Source organism: Hibiscus syriacus, unplaced genomic scaffold (genome assembly GCF_006381635.1).
Source record: "Hibiscus syriacus cultivar Baekdansim isolate YM2019G1 unplaced genomic scaffold, ASM638163v2 tig00113719_pilon, whole genome shotgun sequence".
NCBI classification, from domain to species: Eukaryota; Viridiplantae; Streptophyta; class Magnoliopsida; order Malvales; family Malvaceae; genus Hibiscus; species Hibiscus syriacus.
The window spans coordinates 1001420-1017500 of NW_024063467.1; the positions used below are offsets into that span (position 1 = coordinate 1001420).

Here is a 16081-nt window from a genome sequence, read left to right on the forward strand (position 1 = left end):
GAAAATATTTAATATAGGATGATTGATCGAGAATATTTCATTTTTTAAGGGTGATTTTTTTGTGTTCAAACACCTAAAAATGGGGAAGGAAAATTATGTTTCAGGGTTCTGAACCCTAAAATATAATTTACTGCACGCCCATTTGTGGGATAATCACAATTTTAATTTTATATGCACTAAACAAATCTACAATGGATTTGCAATGTCATTAAGTAATACCTTGGAAATAAATTAAATTAAATGTTAGACATTCAAAGGGCTAAATCAACGAAATAACGCAGCGAAGTTTTTATTTCACGAGATAATACAGTGTTCAGATTAATGCTCGAATGGGGTAAATTTACAGTGATGGCCGTAGGTCGCCATGCACTCCGGGCGACCTACGACGGCAGCATCCAGACGAACCAGCATAGGTCGCCATGCACGCCCGACGTCTTTATAGGTCGCCATTGCACGCCCGGCGTCCTACCATGTCGTCGGGACCATGGCAACCTACACACTCCCATGCACGATCTCCCCAATGCATGAACCGATCTCCCGGAGCATGCACGATCTCCCCATGCATGCACGATCTCCCCCCATGCGTGCATGCACCGATCTCCCCCCATGCACACCATGCAGCTCCCGCTCCTGGTCGCCCGAGTGCATGGCGACTCCTTGGTCATTGGGCGTGCATAGCGACCTTTTGGTCGTTGGGCGTGCATGGCAACCTCTTGGTCACTGTAGAATTAACCCTATCTCAGCAAATAATATCAAAGCATTATCTCGTGAAAAAAATTCGAGAACATTATCTCGTGGAATCAGCCATTCAAATGTGAATCTACCACCAAACATGCATGTAGAACATTCAGTCGAATATATAAGGTTGATAAATATACATTGACGCCAGCATCCATATAATCCAACCACTCGTTAATCCTCTACGTGTGACTGTCTCACTCTCTTTCTACGCTTGCACCTTCAACCTTACCAGTGTCCCCATTTCCAAACTACCCACAAGGAACGCTCCGTTCATTTACACTCCTAAATCCATCTAACTGGTGTAAGGTTATTAGATTAGCTTTAACCCCTTTTTTAAATAAATTAATTGCACCACACATCCCCAAATTGTTACTCTCATTTTGAATTAGTTTCTATATTTTTTAAACATCCCAATTTCATTCCTAAGTATGACTCTCCTAAAATAGCTTGATGATACAAATTGAATATATTTTCAAAACTCATCAAATAAGAATTTACGTATAAAATGTATACGGTTTTGCCTGCGTACATACGACACCATAGATATGTGGATGAAGTGCATTAAATAGTGGACCGACGGGTTTTCGTACACTCACGTACCAATTTTACAACTTTAGCTAACGTATTTTAGCTAAGACAACATACATGTGAAATCTTAAAATTCCGGCTTACAACATTGCACAAAAAACCATTCAAAGTTTGTTGGGGATCATGGGCAACTTACAACAAAAATTAACAAAAAAAATATGTATTTTAACTACCATGTATACATATATTTGTAAAATATTGTGTTGGTCAACTTTAAAGACATGGATTCATGCATGTCTGTAAATGGTAATCCCATGCACAAGCAAACCCTAGATTTCGACAAGTATGCATGCATGTATGTAAGATAGATTAAATAGTAAAATCAACGTGACGAACTAATGCATGAAGTTTCTCCGACCATGTCTAGGGGATGACATTTCAGGCATAAATTTAGTTTACTTGTTAGGGTTTAGCAAAGAATTAATATATTTGGAAAGTGAGGATCAAAATCCATGAAGCCGAAATCTTTTTTTAAGAGAGACGTGTCATGGTGATAAACGTTGCTTAATGTTATTTCTAAACGAAGATGTTTCTAGACGAGAAACAGGGAGACGAGATTAATTAAGATAATTAAGCAGATTTAATTAATTAAAATCAATAAAAAGATGGATATAAAAGGAAAGGCAAGGGAGCAAGCAACAGGATGTTGACCATTGGCACAGAGATTATGTACAAATATGTGTATAATATAAAAGCATTTGACCAAATGGTGTCATGTTAGATAGGTGGTGGATGGAATTGTGCACCTGAATCGTCGATGTGTTTGAATTAATCCACTTTCCTTATCCCAGTTGACGTATGGCAGATCTATTAAGGATTCATATTTATTTTGAAATTCGAATTTTCTTCGAATAATTATATATTTTAATAGTAATATTCATCCTGAAATTTTAATTATGAATATTTTATATAAAAATTTTATGTAGTGCTGGCCTTGAAATCTGGTTTTTAGAGGTTAAGCAAGACCACACATTTTGAGAGGCAAAACTGGTCGAATTCGAACTAAAGGGGTAGGGGATGGTTGACTTTATAGGTGGAATTAGAGAGGACACCTGGTGCTGCCTTGTTGGTATACGTGTCTCAAAGCTAGTGGTTTGTTTTGAAAGAGGGTCCAGATGGGAAAGTGTTGACATAATGCATTGTTTGAGCAAAAATCCATGTCAAATTATATGGTTAGTCCCTGTACTGTACTGAGTTGTAGATTATCTTATACTTTATAAGTTTTGAAATTTCAGTTAAAATTCAAACAATGCGGAATATTATAACTAAACTACAAGGAAGATAAATATTTGATCATGAATATTTATATTTTTCTAATATAGATGATATTCCGATCTAAAATTTTAGAAAATAATAACAAATATCTTAACTATTAACCTCGTTTAATTCGAGAAATTTATACGTATAAACATAAAATGCACAGAAAAGACACGTGTAAGGAGGGCGGCACCAAATAACGTTGACTTCAATATTGAAACATTTCTTTTGCTAATTCCCAATAATATATATAGGAGGGGTCATCGTTCATTTGGGATCCACCACTATCACTTTTCGCCATTTTTGTCTTGTAGGATTCTACCGTACTGCCGCCACACACTCCTTCACGTAAAATTGCACACATAACTTTGAATTCCGGCCTAGCAAAAGCAATGGGGAGAACACCTTGCTGCGACAAAACTGGCCTCAAGAAAGGTCCATGGACACCCGAGGAAGATCTCAAGCTTACTAACTATGTTCAGATTCATGGCCCCAGCAATTGGCGCTCCCTCCCTAAGAAAGCTGGTATACAATTTTATCCTTTATTCACATATATGTACGTATGTTTGATTGTAATTGTAAGGTTTGGTTCTGATGATGCTTTTGCTTGAACTGTTTAGGGCTGCAAAGATGTGGAAAGAGTTGCCGTCTGAGATGGACGAACTACCTTAGACCTGATATCAAGAGAGGAAGATTTTCGTTTGAAGAAGAAGAGACGATAATTCAACTACACAGTGTCTTGGGCAACAAGTATGTTTCCCCCCCCCCTCTTTTTAGTTCATTTAGAATTGGTCGATGTTAGGTTGTTGTGTAGTCGTTTTCATATATGATGGACCTTACCGGTTTCCTTTATATCAGATGGTCGGCTATTGCCGCTCGCTTGCCGGGACGGACCGATAACGAGATCAAGAACTACTGGAACACTCATATAAGGAAAAGGCTTCTGAGAAAAGGGATCGACCCGGTGACGCATGCGCCACGGCTCGATTTCCTCGACCTTTCCTCGATCTTGAGCTTGAATTTGTGCAACCAGTCGATTGTCAATGTGTCAAACTTGTTAGGTGCACAAGCTCTCCTAAACCCTCAACTGCTACGGCTAGCCAACACTCTCTTGTCGTTGAAGCAAGACAACCCTGAAATACTCTTACAACATCTCCAACAAAACCAGCAGCTTAGTAATAATAATTCTCAACCAAACCATCAGCTTCAAGTTCATGCAAGCATCCGGAGAAGGGTTTCTCAGCTGCTCGAATTCCCAAGAAACGTTTGTTTCGCAGCCAAATTACGTTCAGTATGGTCCGAATACGACGATTCCTCTCGTGTCTGAAAATTCAAATATCCGATCATTGGATTCTTTGAGGTCTACGCCGATATCGAGTCCCACGCCTTTGAATTCGTCATCAACGTTCATCAACAGCAGCAGCAGTACTGTGGATGACCAGAGAGAAAGCTTCAGCAGCTTGCTCAAGTTTGAAATTCCCGATGGTTTGGATTTCAGCGAATTTATGTAAATAGAGGATTCAGAGTTTGGACTTGAAATGTAGAATCATCAACATCAGTGATTTTGATTTTTGGGTTTGTTTATTTATTGTAGTGGCTTGTGGATTTGTAATGATCGACTTTGTTCTTCAACATCACGTTCATGGCTGCCGACATGCTTATTTTGCTTTCGAGTTTACGCGGTCAATAAGAATTAATTGCAGAAATGGATTCCTCACCATAGTTTGAATTGTAAAAAAACATATCATCTTGTCTTTATAACATTTAACACTATTTTCTCTTCCTTCCTTTGTATACAAATTATATATTTAATGTACTTACAACTCAAATAATTAATAAAAGACAAAAACATTTTAGAAATTTGATTTTATGGATGTTATTAGGCATGTAAACGAACACGAACAAGAGTATATCCATGTTTGTACGTTTATCTTTAATCGAACAAACGAACGAAAACGAACAACTAAACGAATTAAATTTCTTGTTCGTGTTCGTTCATTAAGAAATTTAGCTTGTTCGCGTCCGCCAATGTTCGTTCGTTAAAATGATTCACGAGCATAAATGAACGAACACAAACGAACGAATATAAACGTTAATAAAACGAACATAAAATTAATTGAGTTTATATTTGAGAACAATTTTTTCTCAAATAATTTTAGGATTTGTATTTTCTTTAATTAATTTGAGTATTTTTTATTTAGGTTTAAAATTAATTGAGTTTAAACATAGTAATTTTTAAAATTAACTGGGTTTTCGGTTTAAAATTACTTTTATGAACTTTTATTTTGGGTTTAATTACGAAAACCGAAAAATCAAATTTTATTAAATTGGAAATCATAATTTTTATGTATTTTGATTTTGATTTTAATTTTTTAAAAGTTCATAAAATATGATTCAGTTCATAGTTTAATGAAAAATCGAATCGAACTGAATATATCCTTAATAAACTGTGGTCCGACTTGGACTTCACCGCTCACAAATGCTCATTGGCAAAGGCCATTTCTCGCTTGGGGCTAACCAGAAAGCCAATTAGCTTGACCCCGATGGACGAGTAGCAGTAAAATAATATGTTGGGGACCCTCAACCTGATCTGTGGACACATGATTAAACCTTTTTTCATCGAACTTTTTAAGCTCAACTACCAAAGGTTTTGCAGGGCCATATGCTATATCTGAGTCTCAATAAAGTTTCTATTCCCTTTTTTTCATGTAAATGAAATAACTTTCCTCTTTTTTTTTAAAAAAAAATTGTACTTATATTATTAATTTTGATTTGTTTAGTACCTAAATTTTTAAATCATATCTAAAATTTAGTTTTTGTTTCATTTTAATATCTCACCGTTAAAAACTTTAGTTTTTGTTTTATTTTAATACAATGTTCAAAATTTCACGTTAAGTTTTGAAAAAATTGAAAGTTTGCGTACTAAAACGGACCAAAACTGATAGTTTAGGTACTAAATAGATAAATTTTTTAATGGTGGATACTAAAATGAAACAAAAACTAAACTTCATGTATGATTTTGAAAAACTTCAAAGTTTAGGTACTAAAACGAATCAAAACTGATATTTTAGGTACTAAATCCGTAGTTTGCCCTTATAAAATGAAAGGTAATGTATATAAAAGATAGCTAATTATAGGTGTTATTTTGTTGAGTACATCGACTATTAAAAGTTACAAAATGATATTTTGACTATAGTGCATTATTTTGTCGAGTCCCTCGACTATTAAAAGTTACAAAATGGTCACCTATCTATTCATATATTCCACACTCGTCTTTTCCCATTAAAATATTATCGGTCGTCTAAGTTGGACGTTAACTTACTAACTGAGATATGATATAAAATCATATTTTCAATGATATTTACTAGCACCGACATTGCTTTCAAACACTAACTCGACAATATAATGTTTCAAGCACTGACTCGATGACATAATATAAACGAATATTTGATCCATAAAATACAACTCAAATTGTTCTAGGATCAGATTTTATCACGTCTCAGTCAATAAGTTAACGTCCAGCTCAGACGATCGTTAACTTTTTAATGAAAGAGAACAAATCTGAAACATATGAATAGTCGAAAGACCATTTTATAACCTTTAATAGTCAAAAAACTCAATAAAATATCGCACTATAGTCGAGAGACCACTTTAAGACTCAACGGAACACCACTTTATAGTCTGATATCATTTGTATGTTTTTCATACCACCATCATAAGGGTTCAACTCCCACTTCTACCTAACAATTGTTTCGGATAAACAAAGGGAAATGATTGAGCATCGCTTTACATTACTTTACTTTCTTTCTTCATAGGCTTTTCATTAAAATCATCCAATTGTTTATGGCTACCAACCTATCCATACATGCACCACCCAATAGTGCTTGTTCAACAACTCAGGAAAGATATAATTATTTTTGACAAAAATAAAAATAGAATAATACTCCATAAATTTAGCAATTAAACCGTTATGGTAAGTTACTGATTACTCATTAAACTTTACTCTTTCTTTTACTCACGATACTTTTAATTTTTAATTTACTCACTGGACTTTTGAATTGCTCGTGGCTTGATCACTTTGAATTATTTTATTATTATTTTTATATTACATGATATTTTTTATTATTTAATATAAACATAATTTAGAATATAAAATAAAAATCTAAGGTCGCCAAACGCTCGCTGTCGACCGTCGTAGATGGTGGTCGTTCGGTCTCAAATTACATGGCTCGCTTCGCCTCAACAGACTGAGTCCTAATTTGACATCCATTTTGTCGAAACTTGCTCTAAAGTCCACAAATTAGAGATCGAAAGTGAGGAAGTTGAAATGTTTCAGTCGAGATACATGGATTTTGATATATTTTTTGATAAAACAACCATCATATTCGAACTCGAGAGATAACTAATTTGAAGTGAGAGAATGAAATCTAATGAGAAATGGTATATTTTACCCTACCTTTATTTATTTACCTATTAATTATCATGTTAGCTAACTTTGATGCAACTAATTTTACGGTTCACAAGAAAGAAGTATTGGAGAATGAAAAGGAAAAGGGCACATACACAAGCTTTCTTTCTTTTCAATCATTCTATACAGCCCCATCGCCCTAATGAATCTCTTCTGTTTCTCCATGGACCCATCTCTTTCCATTCTCAACTTTCTTTTACTTTATTCCAAAACAGAAGGATAAACTATCAAATGGTCATTTTTATTTCATAGCTCTCTACTTTTGGTCGTCGGTCAAGAGATTAAAACTAAATTATTTTCAATCGAACAGATAGAAAATATAAAAGATTGCCAATGTAGTTTACCCTGATTTTCTTTGTAATTATTTGAGTAAGCTACGTAGAGTTTTAGTACATAAACTTTTAATTTTTTTAAAATCATACTTAACGTTAATTTTTAATTCATTTTAATATATAGTTAAAAATTTAACGCGTTTAGTACTGAAACTATAAGTTTAGGTACGTTTTAGTACCTAAATTTTAGATTTTTTCAAAATTTAACTTTAAATTTTGAACGGGGTAATAAAATAAAGCAAAACTAAACATTGGGTATAGTTTTGAAAATTTTCAAAATTTAGATACTAAAACGGACTAAAACTGATAGTTTATGTGCCAAATGTAAAATTTACCCTAATTATTTACTCAACATTGGAGGAAACTCTAAACCCATATCATGTCTAACAATAGTATATGTAGTCTGTCATTTCTCATGTTCTTGAGAAATCTCATGATTCCCTGGTCCAATCTTGTGTATATCACAGATTTCTTTTTGGTTTTCCATTATAGGTTTCTGGAAATTCAATAATTCGCTTAAAGCTTGTAGCTTTCTCTGAGCACCACAATAATCTTTGATACCTCTTGAATCTCTCTTGAGTCTCCCCTCTTTCCGTTTTCCTACCCAAAAAAAAAATGAATGATTGTTAGCAGGTTCAAAGTGCAGTCCCTAATTTTTACAATCTAATTCCGATTCCCATTTCCCAATTCTCCAGTAATCTTTTAGAAGAAAATTCATGGATTCTCTGTACCATCTTTCACCATTTTTGTTACTTTTGTTTTCTTTCACTCTCCTCCGTCATTCTATGGCCAATACTTTTCTATCTCAATCAGTTTCCGGCCAGGATCAGCCGTTAAAGGGCGGAGATTACTCATCCCCGAACACGGTTCCAGCACTTCCGGCTGAAGTCCAAGCTCAAGTTTGCCAGCTCGACCTGTCAGCGAACTATTCGGCGGCGTCAACGACGCCTGTGGCCACGACCTGGACAGAAGCCGCTGCTGTCCCTTGTTGGCAGCTTGGCTCTTTGCTGCTCATGCAAGGTACGCTTTGGAAGTTTCGGCTCTTGCTCCGGCTGCGCCGGAGCTGCCCATGATGCCGGACGATTCCCAAAAGTGTGTCAACACGTTGCAGAAAGCATTGGTGAGCAAGCGAGTCAGGATTCCTCAGCCGAACGCGAGTTGCGATGCGATTGTATGTTTTTGTGGAATAAGGCTGCATCAGATTAGTTCCCTGAGTTGTCCCGCCGCTTTTAACGTTTCCGGATTGCGAAACGCGACGCCGACAGCGGCGGTGAAGAATTTGGAGAGGGATTGCAGGGACTCATCTTATGCTGGGTGTACGAAATGCATGGGCTCTCTCCAAAAGGTAAAGTAATTAATGGAAGAGAAACTGATAACTGGGTTTTGATTGTCACTGTCACAATGAAGAATCAACGGTTCTTGTTTTTTTTGCAGCTGAAAGGCGAATACGGAAAGAACCGGAGCACGACGAGCGACCGAGCGACCGAGCGATCAAGATGTTCAACAGAGACTGCCAGCTGATGGGGCTGACATGGCTCCTCACACGCAACAAAACGGCGTACATACCAACCGTATCGGCCGTGCTCCGGGCCATAATGTACACCGCGCACCCTCACGAGTCAAGTTGCAGCCCGGATCAATAGAACATGCCGTTAGCCGTCGATTCTCTCCAGTTCGAGAATGCCCAGTCGTCAGCACCGCCACGGGCGTCTTTCACGTCCGCTGCTTTGTCACTCATCGTTTTGGTCTCGCTGTTTGGGTGGCGCCGTTGAGTTGTGAAGTGGCGATAGAGTGGGACTGTGCTTTTTGCCACTTTCTGATTGCTCTGTTTTCGTCTGGGAATGTCGGTGATCCACGTAAAGTTGTGGAGCTATCAGACAACTAAAGATGGGCTAATGGACGGTTGGTCCTTTTGGTTTTTTATCATTTTCGTCCCCCCACTGTACATTTGATATTGAGATGCCCTTAATAAATAAATAACAAATGTGAGATTAATTTGAATTTTGAGGGATCAATTAATCATGAGCCGTCATCTTATGACTTTAAATAAGACGTAGGATTTTTAGGAAATACTGCAATCTATCAGTTTTAGTGTAAAATTACAACTTTGTAGTGTTTTTTTTCCCTTTCGATTCCCAAAAAAAAAAGACTTTGTCTTAGTTAATTTAAATTGATTCAGATTACACATCTAATTTCTAAATCTTAAACCCTAAGATGAGCTAAGATTTGGGTTCGAACACTATTTTCCATTTCTTAAAATTAAATGGGTCCAAAAGATAATCATAAAAATAATCAAAGCCCAAATGAGATACTCTACACATGGACCCAAAAGTTCAGTACATTTTCACCTAAAATACTAAAGCAACTTGGTCCCTAGCAGCAAGAATCGACCGATTTTAGTGGTAAAAGAGTTGTTATTTTTTTAGCAGGAATGTTAATAGTATGAGCATTCAATATTAAATAGTTGACAATTTTCTTTGAAAATACTGCATTAAACTTAACCCTTATTAATATAAAAATCTAGTACTACCAAATATGAACTTAGTAGGTCACCTTGCATGAGAAAACATCACTGTTGTGATTGGGCTTATTCTTCCACACTCTAATATACCTCACATATATCAAAACTAAGTTCTATATGGAATTTTGAATATTTTTTTTAAGAAACTATTGAATTCATCTTAAAGTCTAGGGTAAACTATGCATTTAGTACCTAAGTTATCAGTTTTTGTTTGTTTTAGTACTTAAATTTTCAATTGTTCAAAATCATACCTAACATTTAATTTTTATTTCATTTTAATACTCTGTCGTAAACTTAATGCATTTAGAACCTAAATTATCAGTTTTTGTTTGTTTTAGTAATTAATTTTTTTTAAATTAACGTTAAATTTTGAACGGGTACTAAATGAAACAAAAAACTAAACATTAGGCATGATTTTGAAAAAAAATTAAATGTTCAAATATTAAAACAGACTAAAACTGGTAATTTAAGTACTAAACACATAATTTACTCTAAAGTCTATATAGTGTACTTGCTTCTTTCTTACTTGTTGCAAGACTTTGGTGTACTTGCTTCTTTCATACTTGTTGTAGAACTATTTCGTAAATTGTGTTTCTATTGCTAATTCTTCGTCAATTTAAACCTTTGAAAGAATTTATCATTGAGGCTTTTGGATCTATATCTTCGGAGCTCTTAGAAGCTCCTGAGTAATATATTCTCTGGACGACTACAATCTCTTATATGATCACCAACAAGTTCACGTGATTTATCATAATCAAATATACTATTCAATAGGCATATCTTTTTGCCCCCCTCCCTCTAAAGCCATCATGACCTTAAGTATGACATCTACACTAATGCTCATTAAATAAGTTACCACCATGCATGGATGGAGAAAAGGACCGGAACCCGGATCTTCTCTCTAGATATCTCTCACTACTCTCTATAGAATTATCGATTGTGACTCTCCGTCTAAAAAAAATTAAATAAAAATGTAATTGTATTCACAACCCCAATTTCCCTATCAATCATACTTGAAATCTATTCTAAATTAGCTTGATCACCTAGTAATTAGCACAATTAAAACCAAAGTCATAGGATTCCTTACTTATTAACAATAAAGTTGCTTGGAACTGAACCCCAAGGTCAATGCTTAAATATCAAGTCATATATATTCAACATCTAACCTCAATTAAAGATGCATTACCTGGTTTCACTTGTACATATATGTGCTTAATTGCTTGATACACCAAGCTTAACCCATTGGTGTAGGCTTTTGATTTTATCACAATGTTGAAAAACTAATTTTTTTTTAAAAAAAATGCTTGCTTTGGACTTGAGGGAGTTCTCTACATTAGAGTATTATAAAGAGAGGGAATACAATACAATGATGGTGTTATCTGCATGGTCGCCTGGCGTGGAACATACACCCATCATGTGACTGCATTTGTCTTGTCTCTTTGCCAAAGATTTGAGGTTCATTCGAGGAAAAGTGAAAGGGCATTGGTCTTCCAATGCGTGGGAATGAGATTCTTTAAGCTTTCTCTTGCACCAATGTAGAGAAAAGGAGAATCCCTTCCTATCCTACTCAAAGAAGAAGACACCCCCCAAAAAAAAGTGAAAAGGAACGAAGAAATATGTACTAGGTTACTTCTTAACTAAAGGGTAAACTACGCATTTAATATCTACACTATCAATTTTAATCCGTTTTAGTATTTAAAATTTTAATTTTTTTCAAACTCATACTTAACGTTTAGTTTTTACTTCCATTCATTTTAGTACTTCGAATTCAGATGGCACTTAATCTTAAGATCTCAAATGATTTTTATAGCAATTGCCACTGAATAAAGGAGATGAAGCAATCCCCAAGGGAAAAAAATGGAACGTTGTTCAAAGGCATATCGAAGTTATGAAACTTTGGAAAGGAAATTATTTGGCTTCTTCCTCCATGCAATTTGCACACTTAATTTGCATTATTTTAACGTCTAGGATTAAGAGAGAAACCCCTTTAATTACCAAAACAAAGACTCGTTCTTAAGAGGAATCTATGGAGTGTAGTATTAACTACAAGGAGAAAAGGATAAGAATATTAGCTACTTTTTTCAAACATAATACTATTAATTAATTAACTATTAATGAACGTTGAGTGCTGTCCATGTCATTGTAGAATGACTGCTTCTTCGGATTCTTTTAGGAGTTAAGTATGAATTGTTGAGTTTCTTTGAAGTTTGGGTTTAAAAAATTTGGGAAAAAGGCATCAAAATCCCCTATACTTTTGGGAAAAATCTAATGTGGCAATCGTACTATTTTTTCTCTAAATGTGACCCTCCAACTCAGAAAACAAATCCAATGTAGCCCTTTGACCAATGTTTTCTATCGTTGACCGTTATGGTGCTGACGTGACAGTTAATGGTGCTGGTATGGCAGTCCACGATGCTGATGTGGCAGTCTATCTACCATGTTTGAGTCATCAATTTGCCCATCTGACATGTTATCTATCATGTTATCAACTATAGTGGATCGTTGCGTTGGTACCGTGGACCGCCACGTCAGCGCCGTGAATTGTCACGTCATTATCATAACAGTTAACGATAAAAAAAGTTAGTCAAAATATCACATTAGATTTATTTTCTGAGTTGAATGATCACATTAAAAAATAACACGAGAGACACGTTTTTTAAGCACCAAAACCATGTCCTTCCCCTCCCCAAAAAAAAAATCAATTGCTTCAACATCTTCCAGTTTATATTTTAAGAACGCAATTACTTATAATACCAATTTAATTTTACAATAACATAAGTATATTTTTTCTCGACTCTAATCATAATTAGAATGATAAAATGTAAATGAGTGTTGGTATAAGTGATTGAAATTCAAGAATTTGAACTTGGAAAATCAAATACGAATTCTTAGTGGGTAATCTGTAAATTCCTATGTAAATCCCAATTGAGTCTTAGACATGCTCTGGTCTTAAACTGGAGGAGCCACCCCTAACCTAAACTTTAAGGTGAAAAGATTAGAATGATAAAATTGTTGTATGTGAACACTAAACATATAAGTATAACATGCACGTATATTTGCATTTCTGGTAGTAGTTGTGATCAATATTTGCAGGCAACATCAATATATATCTGCTCCAACACTAGCTCCTTGTGGGAGTCAAAGTTGTTAAATGTATATGGTTTCAAAAGTAGGTGCATTTGAGAGTCTTGTTATTTTAACCAATTTTATTATATCCTATTCATTATCGTTTCTCTAATCGATTATCATTTAATTATTTTATCCATATACGTTAACGACCTGCATTTGTCATTTTTTCACATTGGGTAAGTAATCCACCTAATTAGGTGAAAAATTTACATAGAAAATTGTGGCAGTTGCATGTATCAATATCATTTCTTCACACGCTTTGCGACTTATTTGTAGTAAAAAAATGATGGGTAAACTACATTACATGCCACTGAACTTTAGGCATTGTATCGTTTATACCACTGAACTTTTAATTTTGTCAATTATAGCACTGATCTTTGATTTTCATTTCAATTATATCATTGATCCGTTAAATCGTTAATGGCATGATAACGTGGATGACGATTGCCAACGTAGACACCTCATCAAAACGACATCATTTTGATCCGATTGTTAATGATTTAACAGTCCAGTGGTAACTAGGGGTGTAAACGAGCCGAGCTACTTGACTCGAAAACTTTGAAACATAGCTCAAATCGACTCGAAAACTCGTGAGCTTAAAATTTTCTAGCTCGAATCGAACTCGAAATCCTGAATTGAAGCTCGTGAGTAGCTCGAAAAAGTAGAAATGAAAAAAACATCTTAAACTTAACTCGATTGAAACCTCAAACTCAAACTTGAGCCTAAACCTTAAATACATGAAAACTTTATTGTATTTTTTTTTTTAAAAAGGTCAATACATAAATGTTAATATTATTAATAATTTATTTAAAAAAAATAAAATCTGAATATATTATATTTTCGAGCTGCTCATGAGCTTTTCGAGTTGAGTATCAAGTAGCTCGTTTCGGCTCGTTAAGAACTCGAGTCGAGCTCGAGTTGAGTCCATTCGATCCGAGTATTTATCTAGCATTGACCGAGTTGATCTCGAGTAGCTCGTGATCTGTCTCGTCTCATTTACCGTCCTAGTGGTAACATTTAAACGAAAATCAAAATTTAATGTTATAATTGGTAAAATTGAAAGTTCAATGGTATAAACGATTCAATGCCCAAAGTTTGGTGACATGTGATGTAGTTTACCCAAAATGATATCAAGTTTCACCGTAACTTTGAAGGGGCGAGGAAAATATAGGGTTAGTCAACTATCCAGAAGGAAAATCTTAGGTCCTATCTATTCATCTTGGAAAAATTAGGCCCAAACTCAAAATAGAATTATATAAAGATTTAGGTTATCAGTCCATTTAAATAGAACTACACACAAGCACCAAACTCCATCTTTCGAGAAAGAGAAAAAAACCAGAAGCAAACTCTCTTTTGCCGTGCTTGTGTTTTACCATCATTACACTTCAATGTTGCTTTCTCTTCAACGCCACTAAGCTTAAGCATAATCATCGTTTAATCAATAAATGGAGTTCGATCTGGAAAACCCATTATCCAGCTTCAATCACTTCGACCCTCACTCTTCCTGCTTGAATCTGATCATATGCCTCTCACAATTACATTCAGTCTCTCAAAGCTGGAGATCTTCACACTGATTCTATCAGACGAGAAGCCATCGCTTCAATCTCACAGGTAACTTGATTTACCTACTCATTGTGTTGTGCTCCCGCATATTCACTGAATTTGCTTCTTTTTGGATTTTGTTTCAGTTTTCTGGCGAATTCGGACCTTTCTTGTCTTTTCTTGCTATTAATTATCTTGACCGGTTCTTATCCAGACAAAGAATGGCGGTGAAATATTGTCCTTACCTCTTCAGGTATTAAAATATTGTGGAGCTGCAAAGCTAACAGATGTTGATGTTTTTTGCAGCAAAACGAAGACATGGATTGTGAGACTTGTGGCAAGCTCTTGCGTTTTCCCTGGCTGCCAAGATGATGGGAACAGAGTTTTCTCTCTCTCAGGTAACAATATATACAAAACGTTCGTGTTCGAACTCAAAATCTAATGTTAATCCGGGGCGTTTATATAGGACGATGGAAGATTAGTATTTGATGCACAGTCGATACAGCGCATGGAGACTTAATCTTGGGGGATATGGCGAATGCGTTCGATTACTCCTTTTTCCTTCGTATCGTTCTTCATTTCTTGTTCGAACTCAAGGACACTCCGTTAACACAAGCCCTCAAAGCTCGAGCTTTCGAAATCATCTTGAAAGCTCAGATTAATAGCTCTGAAACGTCATTAAGCTTTTAGAGTTCAGCCATCATCATTGCAGCATCGGCACTTCTCTCACCTCCCATGAACTCTTTCCCTTGCAATTCCCCTGCTTTAGAAAAGCCATTTCCTGCTGTTCATATGTAAATAAGGTAATCTGATATTCTTAATTTTCCCATCACTTCAAGGGGAAATATTTGTTTTAATTTCATTAAACGCTGTGATTTGGTTGCAGGAAAACATGTTAAAGTGCTACGATTCAATGCAAGAGATGGAGGAAGACGATGACCGGTCGATGCTCGATATGGTTTCTAGTTCGGACAGTGAAATTACAGCCGGGAGAGACGACAAGAGAATCGTTGTTTCATGTTCTCTTTTGTTTTAGGCATCGGAACAAGACAGAACATGGCTTCGAATTGAAGGTGGGAGGGATTCTTTTGGTGTCTTGTAGAAGAATAACAGTGAGAGTAGACTAATACAACAACAATAGTATTCTTAATTTTGTTATTGGCTAATGGAAACTATTTTATTATCATTTTGTTTTGGGTAAACTATGCATCTAGTACTAAACTATCACTTTGATATATTTAATACTTAAACTTTTAATATTTTTCAAAATCATGTCTACGTTTAGTTTCATTTTAAGTACCCTTCTTTAAAAACAACACGTCTAGTACCTAAAGTAACGGTTTTGGTCCGTTTTAGTACTAAACTTTCAATTTTTTTCAAAACTTAAGGTTAAATTTTGACGGGTACTAAAATGAAACAAAAACTAAAATTTTTAACGAAGTACTAAATGAACAAAAACTAAAGTTATGATTTTGAAAAAATTAAAGTTTGAATACTAAAACA

The 16081-nt window shown here is 35.2% G+C and overlaps 1 protein-coding gene and 2 pseudogenes across 1 annotated transcript; all 3 read left to right on the forward strand.

Annotated features, from left to right (window-relative positions):
• The first annotated feature begins 2918 nt into the window (after positions 1 to 2918).
• Positions 2919 to 3932, forward strand: LOC120186685 (transcription factor MYB41-like). Its single transcript, XM_039190564.1, has 3 exons — positions 2919 to 3111; positions 3207 to 3336; positions 3445 to 3932. The coding sequence occupies exons 1-3, from the start codon at positions 2979 to 2981 to the stop codon at positions 3911 to 3913; spliced, it is 732 nt and encodes a 243-aa protein (XP_039046495.1). The 5' UTR covers positions 2919 to 2978; the 3' UTR covers positions 3914 to 3932.
• Positions 3933 to 8049: 4117 nt separating this feature from the next.
• LOC120186684 lies at positions 8050 to 9339 on the forward strand (annotated as a pseudogene).
• Positions 9340 to 14335: 4996 nt separating this feature from the next.
• On the forward strand, positions 14336 to 15745 carry LOC120186686 (annotated as a pseudogene).
• The last annotated feature ends 336 nt before the right edge of the window (positions 15746 to 16081 follow it).

What these genes read in the sequence shown, in the direction of transcription:
- LOC120186685 (XM_039190564.1), top strand. Translation starts at nt 2,979, where the DNA reads ATGGGGAGAACACCTTGCTGCGACAAAACTGGCCTCAAGAAAGGTCCA. An exon ending in CTCCCTCCCTAAGAAAGCTG is followed by an intron (nt 3,112 to 3,206) that starts GTATACAATTTT and finishes TGAACTGTTTAG; the next exon opens with GGCTGCAAAGATGTGGAAAG. An exon ending in CACAGTGTCTTGGGCAACAA is followed by an intron (nt 3,337 to 3,444) that starts GTATGTTTCCCC and finishes CCTTTATATCAG; the next exon opens with ATGGTCGGCTATTGCCGCTC.